The sequence below is a fragment of the Meles meles genome, chromosome 7, assembly GCF_922984935.1.
Source record: "Meles meles chromosome 7, mMelMel3.1 paternal haplotype, whole genome shotgun sequence".
NCBI lineage: Eukaryota > Metazoa > Chordata > Mammalia > Carnivora > Mustelidae > Meles > Meles meles.
In genome coordinates, this window is record NC_060072.1 from 53,748,638 (window position 1) to 53,772,629 (window position 23,992).

A 23,992-nucleotide genomic window follows, 5' to 3' on the forward strand; every position below is an offset into this window, starting at 1 on the left:
TCTACACTTAACAGCATGCGTGAAACTCATCCACACGATGTTGACTATAAGTTTTAGCTTGAGATATGTTGAAGGAAACTAGACATAGAAGAACACTTACCACGTAATTCCATTTATAGAAGCCTCAAAAACAAGCCTTAGACATCAGTCTTAGAAATTATGAAAACAGATATCTCTGTATATCTGGGGGAGAGGAAAGGGATAGAGATTAAGAGAGGAGAAATGGGTGTTTTTTCTTTGGTGCTAGAATGTTCTTTATTTTTAGTTGGGTAGAGGTTTCATAGATCTTTGTTTTGTAAAAAGTCATTAAACCTACATTTATGTCTTGTGCAGTTTTCTGTATGCTGCTGCAAGTTATTAAATATATTTAATTATCGAGGGAGCTGTGCAGAGGAGGGGCCGTGCGGGTCCCCCAGAGGCACACAGGCCCCTCGCGGCCTTATATGCTGCCATAACGGTCCAGGGATGACTCACCTGCTGCCAGAGGAAGGGCTGCCGGCCGGCCTCGAGCCTCATGCCCCAGCCTCGCCTGGCCCAAGAGAGCCCGCCACAGCCTCCCGCATTTGCAGCCCACGGAGCCATTCACACAATCACCTTCTGTTAATTCTATCTGCAACATCAATTAAATTGTTTGTAGAAACGAAAATAAATAAATAAATAAATAAATTTAATTACTATTAAATAATAGTCTTGTGTTCATTGCAAGCTGTTAAACACATGTGACATATAAAGTAGAATATATTATGTAATATATAAAATGGATAATATATTAATACTAATCATATCAATATACTCTTATTAATCATTAATATTGTTTAATAACTAATTATTATATATCAAGAAAAATGTGACCTCAGGTCTCAAAATGTAGAAATTTTGAAGTATATTTTGGTAATATAGGCTTTAGCATTTACAAAGTGTTTTAGCATATTTGCACATATTACATAATACATGTATAAGCATTTTTATATGTATTATTTTAATTAGATTTATCATCTACCATAAAAGATATTTATAAACATGGTTGGGTGAAGTCTTATCAGGGATTAAGTTGTCCTTTTCTAGGTTGCAGATATTTCCTTTCATAATTAGAAAAAAATTGAAATGTGTTGTCAAGAGAGATGCCCACTACTGCTTTCATTCATAAAAATGAATGAAATGCCTCCTTTCTGAGAAGGAGGCATTACTGTAACCAAGTGTCATTACCACGCACACAGAAGAACCAAGATGTCTTTTCCATGTCTTTTCCCAGTGAGCTACTTAAAAAAAAAAAGTGCATTCTTCTTTGGAAAAATGTCTATTGAAGTCTTTTGTCCATTTTAAAATCAGGTTGTTACTATTATTTTTTTGCCATGGAATTTTAAGAATTTCTTATATAATTTGCAAATTAACACTTTATCCAGATATATGGTTTGCAAATATTCTCTCTCATTCAGTAGACTACCTTTTTATTCTTCCATTTCCTCTGCTACATAAGAGCTTTTAGTTGATACAATCCCACTTTTCTATTTTTGATTTTGCTGCCTGTGCTTTTTGTGTCATTCAAGAAATCATTGTGGAGGCACCTGGATGACTCATCATCCAAGCATCTGACTCTTGATTTCAGCTCAGGTCATGATCTCAGGGTTGTGGGATTAAGCCCTGGGCTCCAGGCTCAGTGAAGAGCGTGCTTAAAATTCTCTCTCTCTCAAATGAAATAAAATCGTTAAAAAAAATTATTGTGGAAACTAGCATCAAGAAGAAGATTTTTCCCCATGTTTTTCTTTCTTGGATTTTTATACTTTCAAATCGTACTTTCAAGTCTTTAATTCATTTTGAGCTAATTTTTATGTATGGTGAAAGATAAGGATCCCATTTCATTCTTTTGGATGTGGATATTCAGTTTTTCCAACACCATTTATTCAAGAGACTATTCTTTCTCTGCTGTGTATTCTTATACCCTTGTCAAAGACCAACTGCCTGTATATGCAAGTTTTTTTTTTTTTTTCTGGACTTTCTTTTTAGTTCCACTGGTCTATATGTCAATTTTCATGCCAGTAGCAAACTGTTTGGTTACTTAGGCTTTCTAATATATTTTGAAATCTGGAAGTGTGAAGCCTCTAGTTTTGTTATTATTCAAGGTTGCTTTGCCTATTTGGAGTCTTTTGGTTCCATATGAATTTTGGGATTTTTAAAATTCTATTTCTATACAAAATAGGATTTTGTATAGGAATTAGGAATTTTGTATAGGAATTAGGATTTTGATAGGAATTTCAGTGAATTTGTAGATTGCTTTGGGTAGTATGGACCTTTTAACAATATTAATTCTTCCAATCCATGAACACAGAATGTATTTGTATGTGCTCTAATTTTCTTCCATCAGTGTTTATAAGTTCTCAATGTACAAGTTATTCACCTTTATGATTAGGTTTATTTAAGTTTTTAAAAATTATTTTTGGGGCTATTGTAAATGGGATAGTTTTCTTAATTTCCTTTTGTTTGTTGTTGGTGTGTAGAAACACAAGTGATATTTGTATGTTGATTTTGTATCCTACAACTTTACTGATCCATTAAGAGGTTAGAGTTAACCTCTTAAGAGGTATAACCTCTCAAGAGGTTGTAATCTTGCAACACAAACAAACAAATAAATCACAAAAGAACACAAGGAAACTTTTGGAGATGATGGATATGTTTATCATTTGGATTGTGGCAATACTAGCATGAGTGCGCCCAAACTCACCAAATTGTATACATTAATTATGTGCAGGTGTTTTTGTATACTATTTGTACCTGAAATAAATCTGGAAAGCAAAACAAAGGGAAACATAAAGATACATGTTAGGTATTATTATTTGCAGTGTAGGTCATTTCCTTGGTTTGAACTGTGGGGCAGAAACCAGATGCAGTGTCTTTCTAACAAAACACGTAAACCTGATTATGCTACCCATGACTTTAAACTGTTTTTAAACTATATTTAAAAAGAAAAAAAAAAACTATAATTTTTCTTAGGTTAAATATATCTCGTGGACCAAGAAACAAAGGAAAACAAAACTGCAGTGATTTTGTGCAGCCACTAGATGGCACTGCAGCTTGTGGCTGCTCATAGCATTGGGGGAACTCGCGTTCTGTTAGGGTAGAGGAGATTCAAGCTCATTTTGTTTTTTCTTTATTGAAATATGGTGTCTACTATATTATTCATTTCAGGTGTACAACATAGTGTTTGGACAACTTGTATCTTGTGTGGTGCTCACCACAAATGTAGGTACCATCTGTCACCGTACAGTGTTAGCACATTTTCATTGATTATATTCCCTGTTCTGTGCCTTTCCTCCCTCTGACTTACCCATTTCAGAGATGGAACCCTGTAACTCCCACTCTCCTTCACCCATTTGCCCATCCCACCGCCCCCCTCCCCTCTTCAACCATTAGTTTGTTCTCTTATTTCTGGGTCTATTTCAAAGCAAACTAATTTTTAATGTTTGTAATTGGTCACTAGAAAGTAGAGTTGTACTTTAAATAATAAAACTCTTCTTTAACGATATTATATTTGGGTTTATTTTAAATATAATTTTTATAGAATATCTTGAAACTATAAAGAAACATAAAGAAGAAAAGAAATGTTATCTTTACTCTTATTACTCTGGGAAAACCATTGTGCTTACCTTCATAGCTTTCTTTTTAAGCATATAGAAACACAAAGCATATCTATTTTTTTTATTTTTTTGTATTTCTATTTAATATTTAACAGGATAGAATCTGGTATTATTTTACCTGGTTTAACAATAATAGTGTGTATGTTCCCCAATATACCTAAACATTCTTTTTACTGTTATCTTTCATTGTTGTCAGATTATTTCATCATGTAGTAGAATCATACTTATTTAACCAAATCTTTAATTTTGATTTCCAATTTATCACTAGTAAAAATAGCTCTTTGATAAACATTTTTGTGGTTATGTCTTGAACATCAGAGATTATTCCTTTAGTGTCCTTCTTCCTCCCTCCCCCCAAAAAATTATCACATCGAAAGAAATATGGAATCTTTTTAGGGTTTTTGATAAGTATTTTAAAACTGTATTCTAAAGGTCAAACTATACCAATTTATGTGATCATCTGCAATCTTTCTGGTCATATTTTTCCCACGTTTTCTCTAGAATTTTATTAGAATTTTAATCTCAGTTATGATAGATTTTCACGTGTTAAAATCTAGTCAAAATTATGAAAATTGAGAACAAGCTTAGAAAGATAATTTCTATAATAGCATTATAAAAATTTTGAATCAATTCAATACTGGTTCAAGGACCTAACAATCAATGGCATTTGATTATTTAAAAAATGCTTTTAACTTTATTGAATCCCTATATTTATGTGAAATAAGCAGGAGTTATTACCCTTTTTAGAGGAGGGAGTTGCAATTATGCTGCAAAAGCCAAATAAAACACAGACAACTGCTACTTACCTTCAGTACATATTAACATAATTATCTGGGGTGAATACAGTCTATAAATGCAACATTTTGAAAATTAGCTAAAAGCTTGCACACAGGAGCAAATCAAGTATATATCTGTAATATACTTCCACAGCCCCCTATGCTTTCCCTACTATACGCTTCATCACTACCCTAATGTAATTGTTTACTTTACTGTTTGTTTTACAAATAACCCTTTCAAAAAGAAAGACAGGCTATGCAGAAGTACACATGTTATGTAGAAATGCTGCTTTATGCCAATACTGCAAACTTAATGACATAATGTGTCCATTTATAACAATCATCACTAAAAGTTAATACATTACTTTGAGCCAGGTACTATTCTAAGCTAATTTTCATGTATTAATTTAACTTCTACCCAATTTGGGGACAATTTCTCACTAACGCTAACTAAAACAGCTGGGCAACTAGCTAGTGGCAGAGATGAGACAGACAGTATTTCTCTTGTGCTCTGGCTTTTTTAGTGACCCTTTTCATTTACACATTTCATAACACATGTGACTCAGGAGCATATTGTTGTTACTAATGATAGGATATTAGAGATGGAGGCCATTTGTTTCATTTTACAGCTGTGGAAACTGAAGCACATGGAGATGAAGGAATCTCTATATTTTGTATATATAGACACTAAACAATGTCTGGAATCCACACTTTTTTTTCAGTATGCTATACTAAGGACAACAGTTTAGAGATCTCAGAATAGCATTCAGAGAAGCTTTCAGAGAAGAATACTGTGAAATACATTCACAAAACATTTTTGAAAGTAACAGAATTTTTCCTTACTGAAGTATCTCATAGAAATTAACACAAAGTCTTGTATCTCCTTCATGGATTACTTTGGGTCAATTACTAAATTATGTCGGGGGCTTCAAAATTGAATAAGATGCTTTCAGACCATCAGTTACGAGGACCAGTTAAACTTTTATTGGAGAGAAGGTGAGTTTTATAAACAGGTCCTCCCGAGATGATTCTAGGGGTCTCCTAATTTCCTATGCCCCTTTAGTATGAAGGTGATGAATAATAACAGAAAGGAAGAAAATAATAGAGTTTAAAAAAACCCTTAAATGACATATATTCTTCCCAAGTCAATTAGAACGTTCACTGAGCATCAGCTATACAGAAAAATAAATATAGTTCTTTTGGGAATACATATGAAAACAGTTCAAAAAGTACAAACTTATAAAGCTAAGGATTTACTATAGACAAGTTTAAAAATTACAGTATTTTGTTTTCTTTTTTCTAGTATGGTATATAATTTTTAGTGTATTTCAAGAAATGAACATTTCTTAGAAACCATTTGGCAATTCTCCTTTTATTTTAACATACATATAATCAGCTTATAATGACACTGAATACAACAGACAAACAAAGAAACACTATTGCACTCAGAAAACACTTCATAAGAAGCATTGCACATGGTAGAATTGATTAGGAAAGGTACACATTTATAGTCAGGTAAGACTATTATTATTCCAAGTTTGAATAATACAGAAGTTTTTCTGATAGGAATTTGCCACATCACATATTGCACATTTTCCAATACTTTCATCCATTTCACAAATATTCCTCGTATTTGTTCTTGTCTGTATCTCTGTAAGATGCTACATATAAGATTCTTAAGACAGTGAATTATGTATCATTGAAAAAGATGAGTTACACAGAAGAAGTAAAAAGAACAATATAAATACATGATCATCCCACACTTTTGGTGGGAAAATGGTTAAGTAACCTGGCAAACTTCTCTAAAAAGAGAGAAATATTACAAAGCTTAGTTTCGTAAGCATTTGTCCACTTATACATGTTCTCTGATTTTTTTTTTTTAAAGATGCATTTAGACTAAATGTCCGTGTGACCAGTTAAAATCTCTTATGTTTACATTCGGTTTTTAATACCACCACCTAATATTTTCAAATAGTGCAAACACACGAAGCACACTCAGTTTTGGTAGTCATCTAACAATAAATAATAACTCTAAGCCTAGTTATTTTATTATTTCTAAATTCTAAAAAATATAAAGTGCATCCATAAGGTTTAAAGTTGTTCTTCTCATTCTTGGATGTAACGATCAGTCAAACTTTGATTTTTTCAGCTCATGGCAGGAGTGTTCCACACTGCAGATATTCCTGGAATTTCCCTTTCTTTTTTTCCATAGTCTTGTTTGGAAGAAGGTTTCCAAAACAAGACAAAGTTTTCTCACCAAGTCTTTGTGGAAAATTTCTGACTGTGGAGCAGCATTGATCAACACAAATTTTCTCAAGTTCGTGTTATAATAGTCTAAAGGCAAATAGGTTTCCTCGTTATTTAGCGGCTTTGCTGCATATCGAGTGTAAATTCTTTCCACAGGCTGTGCTGCTGACCCCCGTACTATTCAGATATGCACAGTTCTCAGATCCTGTGAGGTTGAACCTGTCAAACGATAAAGAAACTTAGAATTATTTTCAGTTCATCATTTCCATTCAGTTACATGAGAATGAGCTTTGCGAGGGTAGCCTCTGATTTCTTTTTTGCTTGGTAGGAGTTCATGAAGCAAGTCAGGTCATCAAGTGACCATAAACTAATCTATAGAGACACTAAACAAAAATTGAGTGAAAGGGTCTGTGGAAGGAAGATAAAAAGCTAAGAGCAAAGACTTCCATTTATCTGGGCGGCATACCACCAGAGGGCTGACTCTTGGCTATTTCTCAGCTAAACTGCTGGAGAAACAGTTCCCAGAAAGTTTACACATTCAGCCGTTAGGCATACAATGTTAGAGGATGGAAGGCCCCTGAAGCCAATCTGCATGTAAAGAACCATAGGACACATATTAAGAATGCCTTATCTAGAAATCTGAATTTATTTTCTATATTAGGAATCATCATGAAACTATTTAGAAGGCAAGAAATTTATTCAGTTCTGGGTTTTCAGATGGCAAACGTTAACACTGACTATATAAAATGTTCTTCAAACTTCAAAATGTACATCAGTTACAGGTAATAAAATTAAAGTCAACAGCTTCTGTTCTGGGGCCAATTTTCTGTCAGGCTCATAGAAGCTTCTAATTTGCTGTTAGACATATTGTGCTTTATTCCTCTAGGGATGACAACTGGGAAAGAGTAAAAGGGAATTATTTTTTAAAAAGTCAGCTTATCAGGAAAAAATGTATATGAGATTGTCAATGTTCTGTGTTTCTTTTTGCATCATCGTAATTATTTCTGGACTATGTTGAGTCTATTATTCACTCTAAAATTTGCTGAGACAAAATTACTAGAAGCATTTATTGTATGACTTCCAAGTAGATAAAAAGAAAAAAATAGCAATATTAAAACCCTTCTTTAAAGAATTCAAAGGAGTGTAAGCATATAAAACAGATTGATAATGCTCTGCTCGTAAGGACACAACCGTCATATCCAACAGTGCTTTGAAAGAAAAATGGCTTCCCTGAGCTGCCACTCTGGGGAAGATAAAGAGACATCTTGATCCTACACTGTTGGTGGGAATGCAAGCTGGTGCATCCACTCTGGAAAACAGCATGGAGGTTCCTCAAAAAGTTGAAAATAGAGCTACCCTATGACCCAGCAATCACACTACTGGGTATTTACCCTAAAGATACAAATGTAGGGGGCGCCTGGGTGGCTCAGTGGATTAAGCCGCTGCCTTCGGCTCAGGTCATGATCTCAGGGTCCTGGGATCGAGCCCCACATCGGGCTCTCTGCTCCGCAGGGAGCCTGCTTCCTCCTCTCTCTCTGCCTGCCTCTCTGCCTACTTGTGATCTCTCTCTCTGTCAAATAAATAAAATAAAATCTTAAAAAAAAAAAGATACAAATGTAGTGATCCGAAGGAGTACATGCACCCAAATGTTTATGGCAGCAATGTCCACAATAGCCAAACTATGGAAAGAACCTAGATGTCCATCAGCAGATGAGTGGATAAAGAAGATGTAGGGTGTGTGCGCACACACACACACACACACACACACACACACACACAATAGAATACTATGCAGCCATCAAAAGAAATGAAATCTTGCCATTTGCAACAACGTGGATGGAACTGGAGTGTATTATGCTGAGTGAAATGGGTCAATCAGAGAAAGACAATTATCATATGATCTCCCTGATATGAGGAATTTGAGAGGAAAACTGGATAGTTTGGGGGGTAGGGAAGGGAAAAATGAAACAAGGTGGGATCAGGAGGGAGACAAACCATAAAAGACTCTTAATCTCACAAAACAAACTGAGGGTTGCTGCGGGGAGGGTGGTAGAGAGAGGGTGGTGGGGTTATGGATATTGGGGAGGGTGTGCTATGGTGAGTGCTGTGAAGTGTGTAAGCCTGATGATTCACAGACATACAGACGATTCCTGTACCCCTGGAGCAAATAATACATTATATGTTAATAATAAAAATATTTTAAAAAGACATCTTGAAACCTACCAGTTGTTGAATTCTTTGCCATCTGACCATTTCCATGTTTGATTATCTTCAGTTTTCAGCCCAATCCAATGATTAGTTATACCCACATATCGTTTTAAAAAGTTCTTGAAGAAAGCATAAAGGAGGTGTGTATTAAATAACTCCTCTGTGTAAGTATATATAATTCATCCTATTTTTGAGAAGCTTCAATTCAAAGCATGTTATCAAAGCTGATCACTTATTAGCTCTAGTTAGGACAAGCTCATTTGGATTTTTGGTCTTTGACATTAAGCAATCAAAGCAAATTTACAAGGTTAGATGGAACCCTGATTGCGACTTCAGACTGATCATATGGCTTTCCATGACTAAATTTTCCTGCAAGGGCATTAGGTACAGTGGAAACAGAAAGAAATCACAGATTATCTCTCTTAAAAAACAGCAATAGTTTATGAAATTATTTTTGAATACTATCTTACCATGTCCTTTTCAGAATCAATGAACGCAAGAGTCGCGTCCTGCTCGTAACAAAAGTTTTGGGCCATCGTCCAGCCCCTCTTTTCAGTGGAAGTAAAGTAGCATTTCCTCTGGTATCCAATCCAACCATCCGAGCATGAAGAAACGTGGCTCTTTGATGGCAATGGGAACATATCTTGGCTTGGACAATTGTATCGGCCCACTGTGAACAGGAAAGTGGTTTGTTTTAGTAACAAAAGAAAGTAAATACTCGCAGTATGCGAAATCAGTTCAGGGGGTGCTGTGCAGTGCGACAATGTTTAGGATGAGAGAAAAGGAGTGAATTCTGAGAAAAGCAAGAAGAAGGCAAGTTCTTACCTTGTCTAATCTGTTCTGCCTCATCATTATTGTCAGGGTATAAGAAGTAAGAGTGTGTCTTTTGGGCCATAATCTCAGAAAGGGGTAGGAAAATAGAAAAATCTTGCAAGTAGTCTTTGGACTGGAAAGGGGAAAGGGCATTATAAATTACAGTGAAGTCAATATAACACTTTCGGAAGATGAAGGACAGAATAATTTACAGGGAACTAATTCAGAATACAGAAAGATCTCTGGCTCAGGATGTTTCATAAAGTTGTAAAATTTCCTGTTTGTAAAGACACAAACGTATCTTGGTGTTGCTATATGTTTTGAATACCATATCACAGTTGACTCTTCAGGAGATTCTAGATATATTTTAAATTATCCATAACCACCATTCTGTGGTCTTGGAGATAAAAGACAAAAGACTGATCAATTCTCGATTAATTTGTGGATTAGATATTATTTGTTCCTATCAACAATGAGTGTGAAACTCACATTTTTTGGCCTAACTAAATGTCTATTTTTTAGGATCTAAATCAGTCCCTTTATTTCAGATTTTAAAATATGTTCAAATGTAATTTTCCCCCACAATAATTTATAAAACATAGGCACTTTTAATACTTGTAAAAAAGTTCTCAAAAACTCAGAAAGCTCTGCATTGATCATCTAAGGAATATGGAATTATATTTAGTATGCTTGAAGAAATCAGCCATATATCATAATTGGGGTGATTCTAAATTAATCAGAATTTCTCATTAATTAGACCAAGTAATCCCTGTTGATTTCAGCTGGACATGAATGCTAACAGCAGAGACTCAACGAATTCATGAAGTACAGACCTACCTGATATAGCGACGAGAGCTATGATTAAAATAGTGATGAAGACCACATTCATGACAGCACATGGGACAGGAACTTGAAGGCAACCTTCACGCTGTGTTGCAAAATGAGGCCTGGCTGCATTATCTGAAGAGAGAAAGTTGATGATGAATTCAGGCAGCATTTACATTTCAATGCCTCCTTATCTTCTTACATGAAATTTATAAGTTAATTTCTCCCAAATTTTGAGTGAGCTGGGAGAGTGAAACAAATCAGGGATAATAATGAGATCATAAAATATCTTCCCAATCTGCGCACTAAGTAGCTCCAAAAATTCTAAATATATCACAATTTTATTGTTTGAATCACAAAAACATTTATTAAGTATATGATTATCCTAGAGGACATATAAAATGGATATCCTAAACATAGTACTTTAACCTCTGTATAGTTATTGTTTAAGGGAGATGATATAAATACAATAGACGTGGATAATGAATGAAAAATACAGAATTGATATATAAATAGCTACAACTAACATGACTGAAAATTAAAAAAAAGATTGATGATACTTTTTGGTGTGACTGGTACAGATATGAAGCAATTGAAATTTTCATATATTACTCATGGGAGAGTAAAATGGAAAAATAACTTGGGAATTTTTATACAATAAATATACACCTACCCTATGATCCAGCAATTTGACTTGTACAAAACAAGAATGTTCATAGCAGCTTTACTCTTAAGAGCCAAGTCTTAGAAATAACCCACATATCCATCAACAAGAATAAAGATAAATTATGGTATATCTGAATACTATTTAGCAATTAAAAAAAACTGATAAATGAAACAAAGTGCATGAATATCAAAAAATGTTGACTAAAGAAAATGCAGTTACAATCGTATACTATATATTTCCACTGATATGACTTTCAAGAATTGCTGAACTATAAGTGAAATAAGTCAGAATGAGAAAGACAAATATAGGGTGCTTGGGTGGCTCAGTGGGTTAGGCCACTACCTTCAGCTCAGGTCATGATCTCAGGGTCCTGGGATCGAGCCCTGCATTGGGCTCTCTGCTCAGCATGGAGCCTGCTTTCCCTCTCTCTCTGCCTGCCTGCCTCTCTGCCTACTTGTGATCGCTCTCTCTCTCTCTCTCTCTCTCTCTCTGTGTCAAATAAATAAATAGAATCTTAAAAAAATAAGAAGTCTTTTTTTCCCATATGATTTCAGTCATGTGTGGAATTTAAAAACAAAACAAATGAGGGAACAAACAAAAAGCAGAATCAGACCTATAAATATGGAGAACAAAATGATGGTTGTCAGAGGGAAGGAAGATGAAGGTATGGGTAAAATGGGTGAAGGGGGAATGAGAGATACAGGCTTCCAGTTATGAAATGAGTAAGTCTGAGTAAATTGTGGGGATGAGAGGCACTGCATAGGGATTATAGTCAATGATATTGCAGTAGCGCTGTATGGTGACAGATGGCAGTTACACTTGTGGCGAGCACAGCATAACAAAAAGGGATGTAGTAGTACTGTGTTGTACACCTGAAAAAATTGTAACAATATGTGTCAACTATGCTTTAAAGAATAGTTGAACTAAACTATAGTGATATAAATCAGAAAAGTGATTGCTTTTATGTGTGTGGGAAATGTAACTTGACCAGAAAGGAACACAGGAACTTTCTAGGGTGATAGAAAATTTCAGGGGTGCCTGGGTGGCTCAGTCATTTGAGCATCTGCCTTTGGCTCAGTCGTGATCCCAGGGTCCTGGGATCAAGTCCCCCATCAGGATCCTTGCTCAGTGGGGAGCCTGCTTCTCCCTCTCCTTCTGCCTGCTGCTCCGCTTATTTACGCTCTTTCACTCTATCTGTCAAATAAATAAATAAATAAATAAATAAATAAATTCTTTTTTAAAAAAGAAATTTCAGTGTTGATTGTAATTGTTATAATTCAATAAACTGTGTATTTAAGATTTGTGCCTTCATTGTATATAAATTATACCTCAATTAAAAATATGTGAATGAGTCAGATATTTGAATTTTCCAAGAGAAGTTAAAATAATAGAAGAAACATAACAACATTAAACAACAAATGCTATGTGGATGTTAATTAATTTATCTTCCATATAATGCTGGAACAGAGGAAAAAATTTGATTTCACCAATAAGAAATACTTTTGTGGAATATGAATCTGATGGGAATGATGATTCTTAGTTTAAAGAAAACTAGAAGAATATCTGTTTTAGAATATAAATAAATAATTGAGGAAGAAGTGGAGTGGATTCTGTGTCCAGGGTTTGAATTTGATTTTTGCTAGGATGAGCTCTCAGTATTTTTAAAATTTGGCCTCACGAGAAACCCATATTTCCCTATTACGTTCTCAAAACCTGAAATGTAAAATGGTCACTTGCATGATATTAGAGTTTACCATACAAAATAGCTTCAAATGCAAACAGACCCTATTTTTCAATGTGTATGGCTTTCATAATTAAAAGGATGTTAGCAGAGAACATATCTTGAGATTTTTGTATTTCTTTTCCTTAAACATTTCTCTAAAGTCAAACTGAGCAAAGAGATGTGCTTTCTTTCATTGTTTATTGGTTGCCAACTCAGTTTTTGCTGCTGGGGATTGTTTTTCCCAGCATAGGTCTGCATTCAGATTTTGCAAGAGAAGCCTTTACCAAGCCCCTATCTACTTCTATTTCTCACAGCTTCTCAAAGCAAATCTTCCTTTTTTCCACCAGTCGATCACCAGAAGCAGCCCTTGGTAGGTAGGGTAACAAGTTCAGAGCTGTCTGTCTAGTTTCACTTCTCCCCATGTGAGAGTCAATCATGCCACTTAGACTCAATGAAGCAACAGTTCTGGTTCCTTAGCGCACACGAACCCATCTGGATAGCTCATGGACTCGGAGCCTAGCGCAGTCTATTGGCTTATCCAGTGGGTAAGCTGTGGACATGATTCTCAGACTGTACATTTGTTTTCATTCATGAGGGCTATTGTTACTCACAGTTTGACTTATCACCTAGGTGACAAAACACTGCCCAACAGCAAACTTCCGCTCTGATTATGGTCCTTGTTCACTAATGAAGAAACTGAAAATAAATCCACAGTTGTATATTGAGACATCCAGAAGTGATGCTCAAGGATTGTCCGTACTAATAAAGCAGCCACAAGAGCAGCATAAACTAAACATTCAGCAGGAAGTTGGATGAACTCAGATAAAGCTGAGGATCCCTGAATTAGGTCCTTTCGATTATGCTCTCTATTTATTGAGTAGTTTTATTATTATATTATTATTATATTATATTACATAATAGATACTATGTTATGTTATATTATATATATAATATTGTAGTATATATTATTATATACATTTCTCCATTTCAACAGCTCAACTGGGCCATGAAAATATGGTTACCTAGCCACCAGAAATCTCTGTGGCTTGCAGTTGTTATCTACAGTCGATTCTGTGTTCTTAGGTGAAAGATGGGTTTATCAGAAGTGACTGATGTCTTTTTAACGTAAATCAGTCTAAGAGACACACTCACAAACTCACAAAGTAATCCCTTCCTCCAGATTGTTCAGCTCTGCTGTTAGTAATATTATTATTACTGGATAATTTTGCTTATAAGTAAACTGTCCCTGCCACATGCTAGTGTTTTGGAGTATCTTGTTAATTAGAGAGGAAGAGATAGAAACAGAAGAAGTCAAGTAAAGATCACAGAAACATACTATAGGAGAAACAAGGAGAGCATTCTAGTAATAAGAAGTAGAACAGATCTGTGGACAGAATAGATGAACAGAAAAGAGGAAAAGGTAAATAGCTAAGATGATCCTATTTTGATGAAAAACAAAAGAAAGGAAGAACCATGTATGATTCACATAGAATTTGAAGCCCAAGATTGAAAGGGGGAAACAGAATGATGAAACAAAGAGTTCCAAAGAGTTCCATGAAGAGTACAGAAAACAGAAGTTCGTATTTTCAAGAATTTTTCATGACGTCCTCCTAAGAAATACCTCCGGACATGGTTAATGTTCAGATATGTTTATAGCTATTCTTTCAAAGATTGAAAACCCTCATTCCCAGCAACTGGAGGGTGCTGTCATGGGAATCCAAGCTGAAGCAAACAGAAAGCATACAAGGATGCAAGGTGAAGACAATGAAGAATGTAATTGGTTATGGGGAAAACCATTGCTCTAAAGAGGGGCAATGCTTCGCGAAGCACGTACAGATGGATACGGAAAAATGGTGGTGAACACACGCAGTGGGCCAATGCAGAGAGTTTTCTGATTAAATCTGAAGAATCGATGTGATATAAACTGAAACAAAAACAGATTTCTAACAATCTTCAGAAATCCACCTTTGTGGTTTCCCTCAAATCTCAGGTATCCTGTCTTCTCATGGATAGAGAAATATATACTTGTTCTCATTTTCTCCTTTATCTGGACCAAAGTAAATCATAATCAAGTGTTTCTAAAGACAAATTCTCATTTAAAAAAATACTGCTACTATCAGAAGACAGAGGGATAGATGATGGATGACAGACAGTTAGATGATAGATTGATGTGTGTGTGTGTTTGTGTGTGTGTGAGAGAGAGAGAGAGAGATGACAGGTAGATGTGTGTGAGATAAAGACAGACTGGCCAATGTATAACAAAGATCTGACTTACTTTGTTGTCCACCTTCTGGATGCAAGGAGCTGTTCTCTGTTATGGAACAATCTTCAGAATTCATCTTTGTTCTAGTCACGATTCCCTGGTTAATCCCAGGCCAAGCCAGTCTAGAGCGAAAGTCTTTGCTGAAGCTCTAGCTGAGTCTCTTGAGTCTAAGACCTATCTCAGCCTTTATATTCCGTTGTATTGTCTCCACCCTCTTCCTCCTGCCTCCTAACCACTCAACTACATCAGTTCTCTTTAATTTATGCTCCAGCGGCCCAGACAATTTACAACGTGTTATTGTGGTGAGCTGTGGGTTTTCCCTGTTGTCTGCAATGTGCTTTCTCACAACTGTAGGTGTAGCATGAAGAGACTAGCGGGGTTTTCCCAGGATCTGAGACATCCTTCTTTAAATTTGTGAAGAACACAAATAACTTAGGAGACGACATATTAAGTAAAGAATGAAAAGTTAAGGATTCCTAACTTTGAGGTGGAAATAATTTGGAGATTAATTCATTTATTTAATTAATGACTAATATTTATTGAGCATGCGGTATGAACCTGACACTGTTTGGGGTGAGAGGATTTACTGTTCAATGAGAATTTTAAGATCTCTGTCCTCAAAAATCTCTCTCCACTCTGGAAGAATTTTACTTTGGAAACTATCAATTGGCTGTCAGAAGCGTTATCGTTCACTTCTTCCCTAGGGGCTAGTTCTTTTAAGGTATTTAGTACATACTTGCTTTAAGGAAATAGAAACCTTGTGGTCTGGAACTTCCTTTCTATGTTCTAAAATTGTTTATCTTAAATTATCTGTTTCATTTATCTCCTGTTAACTTTTTGGTCATATTTGACTTTCATTTAGATTGCCCTAATTTGTCCTAATATGTTACTCTTCTCTGAATTTTCCCTATTTTAGATTATTTTCCTGTATCTCTGAGGTGTCAGACATTTGGAATGTGATATTTATAAAAAATGTCTTGCATGGTATCAATACCATCCCAATTAGCTATGAAGGCAGAATGTCTGTGCGTAGTGATTTAATGAGGGGATCAAAATATCACTCTGGTTACTGATATTGCTGCCAGAATTTTCATCATTAATAGCACCTCTTTAAAGACTATGTGTTTTCAGATTAAAGCCTTTGTGGAAGTATTATACCTAAGTGGGTTGGGAATTATCATCGACCACAGCTTAGTTTGGCCATCATATCTATTTCTTAACCTAAGACATGTAAAGGTACATGTTGATCTTAAGGGCTCTCTTTGCTTCCACTCCATTTTTTTCGGTCAATTTCCTACACATAATAGCAAGAAGGGTTGTTTTACAATTAATTTGTATCACTTCAATGAGATGTTCATCTCTTCCTCCCCCCACCCCGTCCCCACCAAAGGCTTCTTATCAAAATTACCATAAGATCCAAAGACCTTCTTACAGTTGAGAAGGTCCATGATCTGCCCCCTAGCTACCTCTCCTGCCATTTTCTCTATTAGTCACTGTCTTCTTCAGCTGTAACCTCTGCTATACCACAAAAATGTCAAGCACACCCTCATTTCAGAGTCTGTATCTTCTCCAAAATGTTCTTCTTCCATCTCCTGACAAGTCTTGCTCTCCCTTCAATTCATTTGATTCACTATTCAACTGTAATCTTCCCAGAAAGGTCTTTACTTACCTTCTCTATATAAAATAGAACTTCATGCTCTATGCCACTGTATACCTTTATTTTTCTTTATATGACTTGACGATATCTGATATTATACCATTGTTTATCATGTACTTTCCTTACTAGACTGTAAGCTGCTTGGGGAAAAGAACTTTTTCTGGCTTGTCCCTTCGTGTCTCTAACACTTGACATAGTAACTGGAAACTGGTATGTACTCAGTACGTACAGTACATACAGTACAATGAGGTATTATTGAAGGCATTGAGTAAATAAATATGAACTAATGAAAGAATATGTATAAAAACATAATATTTCTAAACTGCAGTGTGCTACTCGGGGAAGTATGTAGGATTATAGATGGCCACTGGATAGCAAGTGCACACTTGAATATTGCGATGAGTGGTGGAAGAGTCAAGTTGGGTACTTATGGGAAACAGCTGATACTTTTGCTAATTTCTTTGGGTGAAAGCAACTTAGATCAGATCTGTTTTTTTCTTCTAAAGTTGGGATATCTGGATTAATGCCCACATTCTGATACTAATCCCATACCCTGTATTGTGAATAATGCATGGGAATGAGACAGTATGGGAAAAGCAAAGGGGACTTAATTCCTGTAAGGCCACATGCCTGAGGCAAATGTCTGAGGTTAAAAGATTCCATATTCTTAGAGACAAATACCTCCTTCTGGGAAAGCAAACAAATGAGAAATAACAGCTTTTAGGGATTAATGGTGGCCTGAGCAAAATTAGAAGTCACAATTTAAAGTCTCCTTGCACAGGTATTTCTACTTTCCTGGAGCCCTAGGAGAATGTTGACTGTGGAGAAAGGTATCCTGTGATTGTCTCATGTCCACTGAAAAGTAAAGACGACAGATAATGGCCATGGGACTGAAGGATGCTTTTCCCAGCCCCTCACGCTTTGGAAGGGCACCTTTATAAGCCTTGCGCACTACCCCTTTGGGGAGCGACATTCCTCTTTCTTGTTGATTCCTTCATATACAAGTTATCTCTCATAAACTCTGTTTGGCTTTCTTTGGTGTTCAGTGTTCATTTTTATTAAATTGAGGCTCAAGAATGGTCCTGGGGGTGTGATAACAGGATAATAGAGCAGTTACAAATCTGCAACAGTATTTAAACTCTCTCAAGTCTCTCTTGATAGAAAGAAAGAGATAGAAAGAAAATATTTTTACACACGCTAGTAATCCTTGCCTTGTGTGTTCTCCACATGCGAGCAGTTTTCAACAGCTCCTTGGACTACTCTAGGCATCGTGGTCCAGTTTAACCACTTACTAATGTGGCTTTTCCCCTCTGATGACTCCCACATTTGTGTGAAAAACATAACTTTCTTAGTCAGACACTAATTATTTTTTTTTTTTTTTTTTTTTTTTTTTTTTTTTTCTCATTTTATTTTTTTCAGCGTAACAGTATTCATTCTTTTTGCACAACACCCAGTGCTCCATGCAAAACGTGCCCTCTCCATTACCCACCACCTGTTCCCCCAACCTCCCACCCCTGACCCTTCAAAACCCTCAGGTTGCCCCAACCTCCCACCCCTGACCCTTCAAAACCCTCAGGTTGTTTTTCAGAGTCCATAGTCTCTTATGGTTCGCCTCCCCTCCCCAATGTCCATAGCCCGCTCCCCCTCTCCCAATCCCACCTCCCCCCAGCAACCCCCAGTTTGTTTTGTGAGATTAAGAGTCATTTATGGTTTGTCTCCCTCCCAATCCCATCTTGTTTCATTTATTGGGATTTCATCAAGATCAAAAGCTTTTGCACAGCAAAGGAAACAGTTAACAAAACCAAAAGACAGCTGACAGAATGGGAGAAGATATTTGCAAACGACATATCAGATAAAGGGCTAGTATCCAAAATCTATAAGGAACTTAGCAAACTCAACACCCAAAGAACAAACAATCCAATCAAGAAATGGGCAGAGGACATGAACAGACATTTCTGCAAAGAAGACATCCAGATGGCCAACAGACACATGAAAAAGTGCTCCACGTCACTCGGCATCAGGGAAATACAAATCAAAACCACAATGAGATATCACCTCACACCAGTCAGAATGGCTAAAATTAACAAGTCAGGAAATGACAGATGCTGGAGAGGATGTGGAGAAAGGGGAACCCTCCTCCACTGTTGGTGGGAATGCAAGCTGGTCCAGCCACTCTGGAAAACAGCATGGAGGTTCCTCAAAATGTTGAAAATAGAACTACCCTCTGACCCAGCAATTGCACTACTGGGTATTTACCCTAAAGATACAAACATAGTGATCCGAAGGGGCACGTGTACCCGAATGTTTATAGCAGCAATGTCTACAATAGCCAGACTATGGAAAGAACCTAGATGTCCATCAACAGATGAATGGATAAAGAAGATGTGGTATATATACACAATGGAATACTATGCAGCCATCAAAAGAAATGAAATCTTGCCATTTGCGACGACGTGGATGGAACTAGAGCGTATCATGCTTAGTGAAGTAAGTCAATCGGAGAATAAATGAAACCAGTCTTTTTTTTTTTAAGTGTAAGAAACCTCCAATAGATTTGAGAAAGTAATTGACTGAGATTCATATAAAGCAGTGGAAGAACAGTGAATAAGGTTTGCCCAGCCCAGTTCTGGTTGACACTTGTCCTGATGTCATTATGAAAAAGGGTGCCACTTCACTCACCAGAGTGTCTTACTATATACAATAAATTGTATGTTCATATTACTAATCAGTATTTGTTAAATCAAAGAAAGGTGTCTCTACATGTGGAATTACAGTAAATAGGACAAAGCCAAGTGTAGAGAGTCAGGATGCAATGCAGGAAAAATTTTGGGGTCAGGTTTTTCAGTTGCCCCTTATTCATCTAAATATGGAAGCAAGCTTCCTGTGTGGTTAGCCCAGATGCATTCAATTCTCCAAAGCAAAGAAACACATGAAGAAAACTAAAGAAACAAAACTAGTGCAACTAAACTTTTTTCAATCTCCTATATACATAACAATGTATGTGTATACTTTCAGAGATGTATGTCTTTTTTTTTTTTTTTAAAGGCATGTATTAGTGTACACTCTTTTTTTTTTTTTAAGATCTTATTTATTTATTTCACAGAGAGAGATCACAGTAGGCAGAGAGGCAGGCAGAGAGAGAGAGAGAGGGAAGCAGGCTCCCTGCCAAGCAGAGAGCCCAATGCGGGACTCGATCCCAGGACCCTGAGATCATGACCTGAGCCGAAGGCAGCAGCCTAAACCACTGAACCACCCAGGCGCCCCAGAGATGTATGTCTTATTTCATGCATAACATATCAAAAAATTGAGGGATATCCACAGGCAGAGATTATCATTAACGTTTCATAGTTCATTTGAGAAAAGTGAGGCTTAGAGAAATTAGTGTCTGGACAAATTTGGAAGAAGCCACTCAGGACACCAGAAGTCAGTGCAGCTCTTGACCTTATATGAAGAATCCGGGGCAAGGTCCCAGAAAGGAAATGAAGTAATATGAGTTAGATGCAAAGTGATGCAGAGAAGACAGGATGTACAGTCCTTATCAGACAGCAGCTCAGGAGGACGCTTTTAGTAGCACACGTTCATAGGGACCGCAAACTTCCGACCTAAGACAATTTCCGGAGACAAAGTGTTCATCATTTTCTTTTTTCCTGAAACTTCTTTTTTCTTTCAATGGGTGAATTAGGTTTCTGAATGGCTTTTAATCTTAGAAATCAAACCTTTAGTTTTTAACATTTTGTCTCAAATTAGTATAAATTATGCAAGTTGGTAAAATTTATTTTTAAATCACAGGTGTGCATGTGCTTTCTAATTGCTTCCTGTAAAGGGTCAACACAGGTAACCATGAGTAAGTGGGGGAATTTCCAGTTCTCAACACTTTCCAATCTTCTCTGCTCGCTGACTTTTCTCTTTGAATTTTCTAAGTTTGGAAAGTATGAGCTGTTACAGTTCTTCTCCCTGACTTGAAACAGTGAAGGTTAAATACAGTCTTCACATATACATAAACTTGGACTCTGAAAAACTTGGCTATTTTTGAAAGAAAAAGATGTAAAAGAACTGTAACAAAGATGAGATATAATGCATAACCATATCTTAGTACTTTACAGAAATTAGTCCCCGGCTTTTCCACGTGTAAATGTAGAAAACATTTTGGGGGAATATTCTCAAAAACAATAGTGTGGAAATGACAAATGTAACATAGAAATTTTAGGCAGGTCAAGGCTTGATCCAGTAAGTGATTTAAAATATATCCGTTTGGGGGCATTTGGGTAACTCAGTTAGCTGAGTGATGGATTCTTGATTTTGGCTAGAGTTGTGATCTTGGGGTCCTGTGATCAAGCCCCCAGTCCCTGCTTAATGGGGAGTCTGCTGGGAATTCTCTCCCTCTGCCCTTTCCCCCACTTGTGCTCACTCTCTCTCTCTCTCTCTCAAATAAATAAATATAGCTTTAGAACATAAGAAGCCACACTTTAAAAAATAAAATAAATGTATCCATTTATATTTGAATCTTGATAGATGCACAAAGAATTTGGACAGAACTACTTATACCTCTTGTAGATCTCTTTGTACCTGCTTACATACTGGGAGGTATGCAGGTAGAAGACATTCAGGAATTGTTACCATTCTTTTGCCCAATCAATCTGAAGTTTAAATGCATTAATTTTTTTTTAAGATTTATACTTATTTGAGAGACAGAGGGAGAGAGGAAAAAACACACGAGTGGGGAGGGGCAAAGGGAGAGAATCTTCGGGCAGATTCCCCCCTGGAGTCCTATTTAGAACTCAAACTCAAGACCCATGAGATCATGACCTGAGCCCAAACCAAGTCAGTAGCTTAACTGACTGAGCCACCCAGGCACCACTAACACATTAAAATATTTCTTTCTTTTTTTTTTTTTTTAAGATTTTGTTTATTTATTTGACAGAAAGAGGACAGCAGGAGAGGGAACACAAGCAAGGGGAGTGGGAGAGGGAGAAACAGGCTTCCCACTGAACAGGGAGGCCAATGTGGGGCTTGATCCCAGGACCCTGGGATCATGACCTGAGCAGAAGGCAGACGCTTAACGACTGAGCCACCCAGGGGTCCCACTTTAAAATATTTCTGGTAGATTGGATTGGTCTTTACTGAGGCAAGATGTTAGGAAAGGAAAATGGAGACCCTTAAAGGGAATTTTCCAAATGTAGGAGAAGTCAAGGCAAACATAAAAAATTATAATACTGTAGGGGCACCTGGGTGGCTCAGTGGTTTAAGCCTCTGCCTTCGGCTCGGGTCATGATCTCAGGGTCCTGGGATCGAGCCCCACATCGGGCTCTCTGCTCGGTGGGAAGCCTGTTTCTCCCTCTCTCTCTGCCTGCCTCTCTGCCTACTTGTGACCTCTCTCTCTGTCAAATAAATAAATAAAATATTTAAAAAATTTATAATAGTGTATTATGAATAATTTTAGGCTAACATAGATGACAGTATAAATAAAATTGACACATCCCAGACAAACACCTCCTCGTAAATTGAAACAAGAAGAAATATTTAAAATATGGCAAAGCTTTGTAACTAATAAATAAATTGAATCCGGGGGCGCCTGGGTGGCTCAGTGGATTAAGCCGCTGCCTTCGGCTCAGGTCATGATCTCAGGGTCCTGGGATCGAGCCCCGCATCGGGCTCTCTACTCCGCAAGGAGCCTGCTTCCTCCTCTCTCTCTACCTGCCTCTCTGCCTACTTGTGATCTCTGTCTGTCAAATAAATAAACTCTTTAAAAAAAAATAAATAAATTGAATCCGTAGCCAAATACATCCTTTTGGGAATGAAATAAAACATGAGAACAAATCAACAAAAACTCCAAGCCCAGATAATGTCATGTTCCAATTTGCCAAACATATAAGGGAGAAATAAGGAATTACAAATTCTTTCAAAGAAGATAAAAAGATATTGTCAGTAAAACACTGTAATCAAAACCTGACCAGCTCATCTTACTCATGAAGATAAATGAATAATTTTTAAAAATAAGCTTAGAAAATTGAACTCAGCAATATATAAAATAATATACCACAACAGCATTGGTTTTATTCCAGAAAAAAATAATCACCCAAATTTACCACATTAACAGATTAAAAGGAAAAAAATAACTAACTCAAAAAATATAAAATAAAGTATTTGATATATTTAACCATAAATTCATGATTGATGCCTATAACGTAGTAAGAATTTTGTGAACTTCTTTATTTTATAGATTATAGAAGAATGTTTATAAATATATTGTACTTAAGGATAAATAATTGAGAAAGATTTCCTGTAAAATCAGAAATGAGGTATGTTGTAGTAATGCAGGGAGGATGAATATAAACCTATAGAAAATAAACAGATAAAAGTTGAAGGGTCAAACATTTTTAATTAATTTTTTAAAATTTTGAGATAATCTTAGATTCAAATGCAATTATAAGCTTTAACCAATTCATCCCAATGGCAACATTTTGGAAAACTATAATGAAGTATCACAACCAGAATATTGACATCAATGCAGTTAAGATTATGGAAAAAATCCATTACCCTATAAATATTTTTGATTGTTCTTTAAGAGGCAAATGCATTTCCCTCCACCTCTCCCTCATCTCTATCTGCCCTTGCCCCTGTCCATAAGCCTTGACAAACATTAACCCGTTCTTCATTTCTATGATTTTGTCATTTTAAGAATGTTATATGAATAGAATCACATAGTATGTAATATCTGGGGATTGGCTTTTTTTTTTTTTTAAGATTTTATTCATTTGTTTGACACAGAGAGAGAGAGAGCTCACAAGTAGGCAGAGCAGCAGGCAGAGAGAGGGGGGAAGCAGGGTCCCTGCCAAGCAGAGAGCCGGATGCGGGGCTCGATCCTAGGACCCTGAGACCATGACCTGAGCCAAAGGCAGTGGCTTAACCCACTAAGCTACCCAGGTGTCCCGGCTTTTGTTTTTTCACTCAGTATAGTTGTCTGTGAATTGATCCAAGTAGTTGCAAGCATCAATAGTTCCTTCTTTAAAAAAAAATTATTATGTTCAATTAGCCATCATATAGTACACCATTAATTTTTGATGTAGTGTTCAATGATTCATAAGTTGCATATAACACCCAGGGCTCATCACAACACATGCGATCCATCACCAGTTACCCTATCTCTCTACCCTCCTCCCTTCTGTAATCCTCAGTCCAGA

General features: G+C 36.4%; 1 protein-coding gene across 1 annotated transcript; it reads right to left on the reverse strand.

Annotated features, from left to right (window-relative positions):
• Positions 1 to 5,416: 5,416 nt before the first annotated feature.
• CD69 (CD69 molecule) lies at positions 5,417 to 15,321 on the reverse strand. The gene is made up of 5 exons (XM_046010655.1): positions 15,167 to 15,321; positions 10,514 to 10,636; positions 9,334 to 9,533; positions 8,879 to 8,982; positions 5,417 to 6,874 (listed from the first exon to the last, which is right to left on the reverse strand). Exons 1-5 carry the CDS (start codon positions 15,228 to 15,230, stop codon positions 6,766 to 6,768), a joined length of 600 nt encoding a protein of 199 aa, XP_045866611.1. The 5' UTR covers positions 15,231 to 15,321; the 3' UTR covers positions 5,417 to 6,765.
• Positions 15,322 to 23,992: the final 8,671 nt, after the last annotated feature.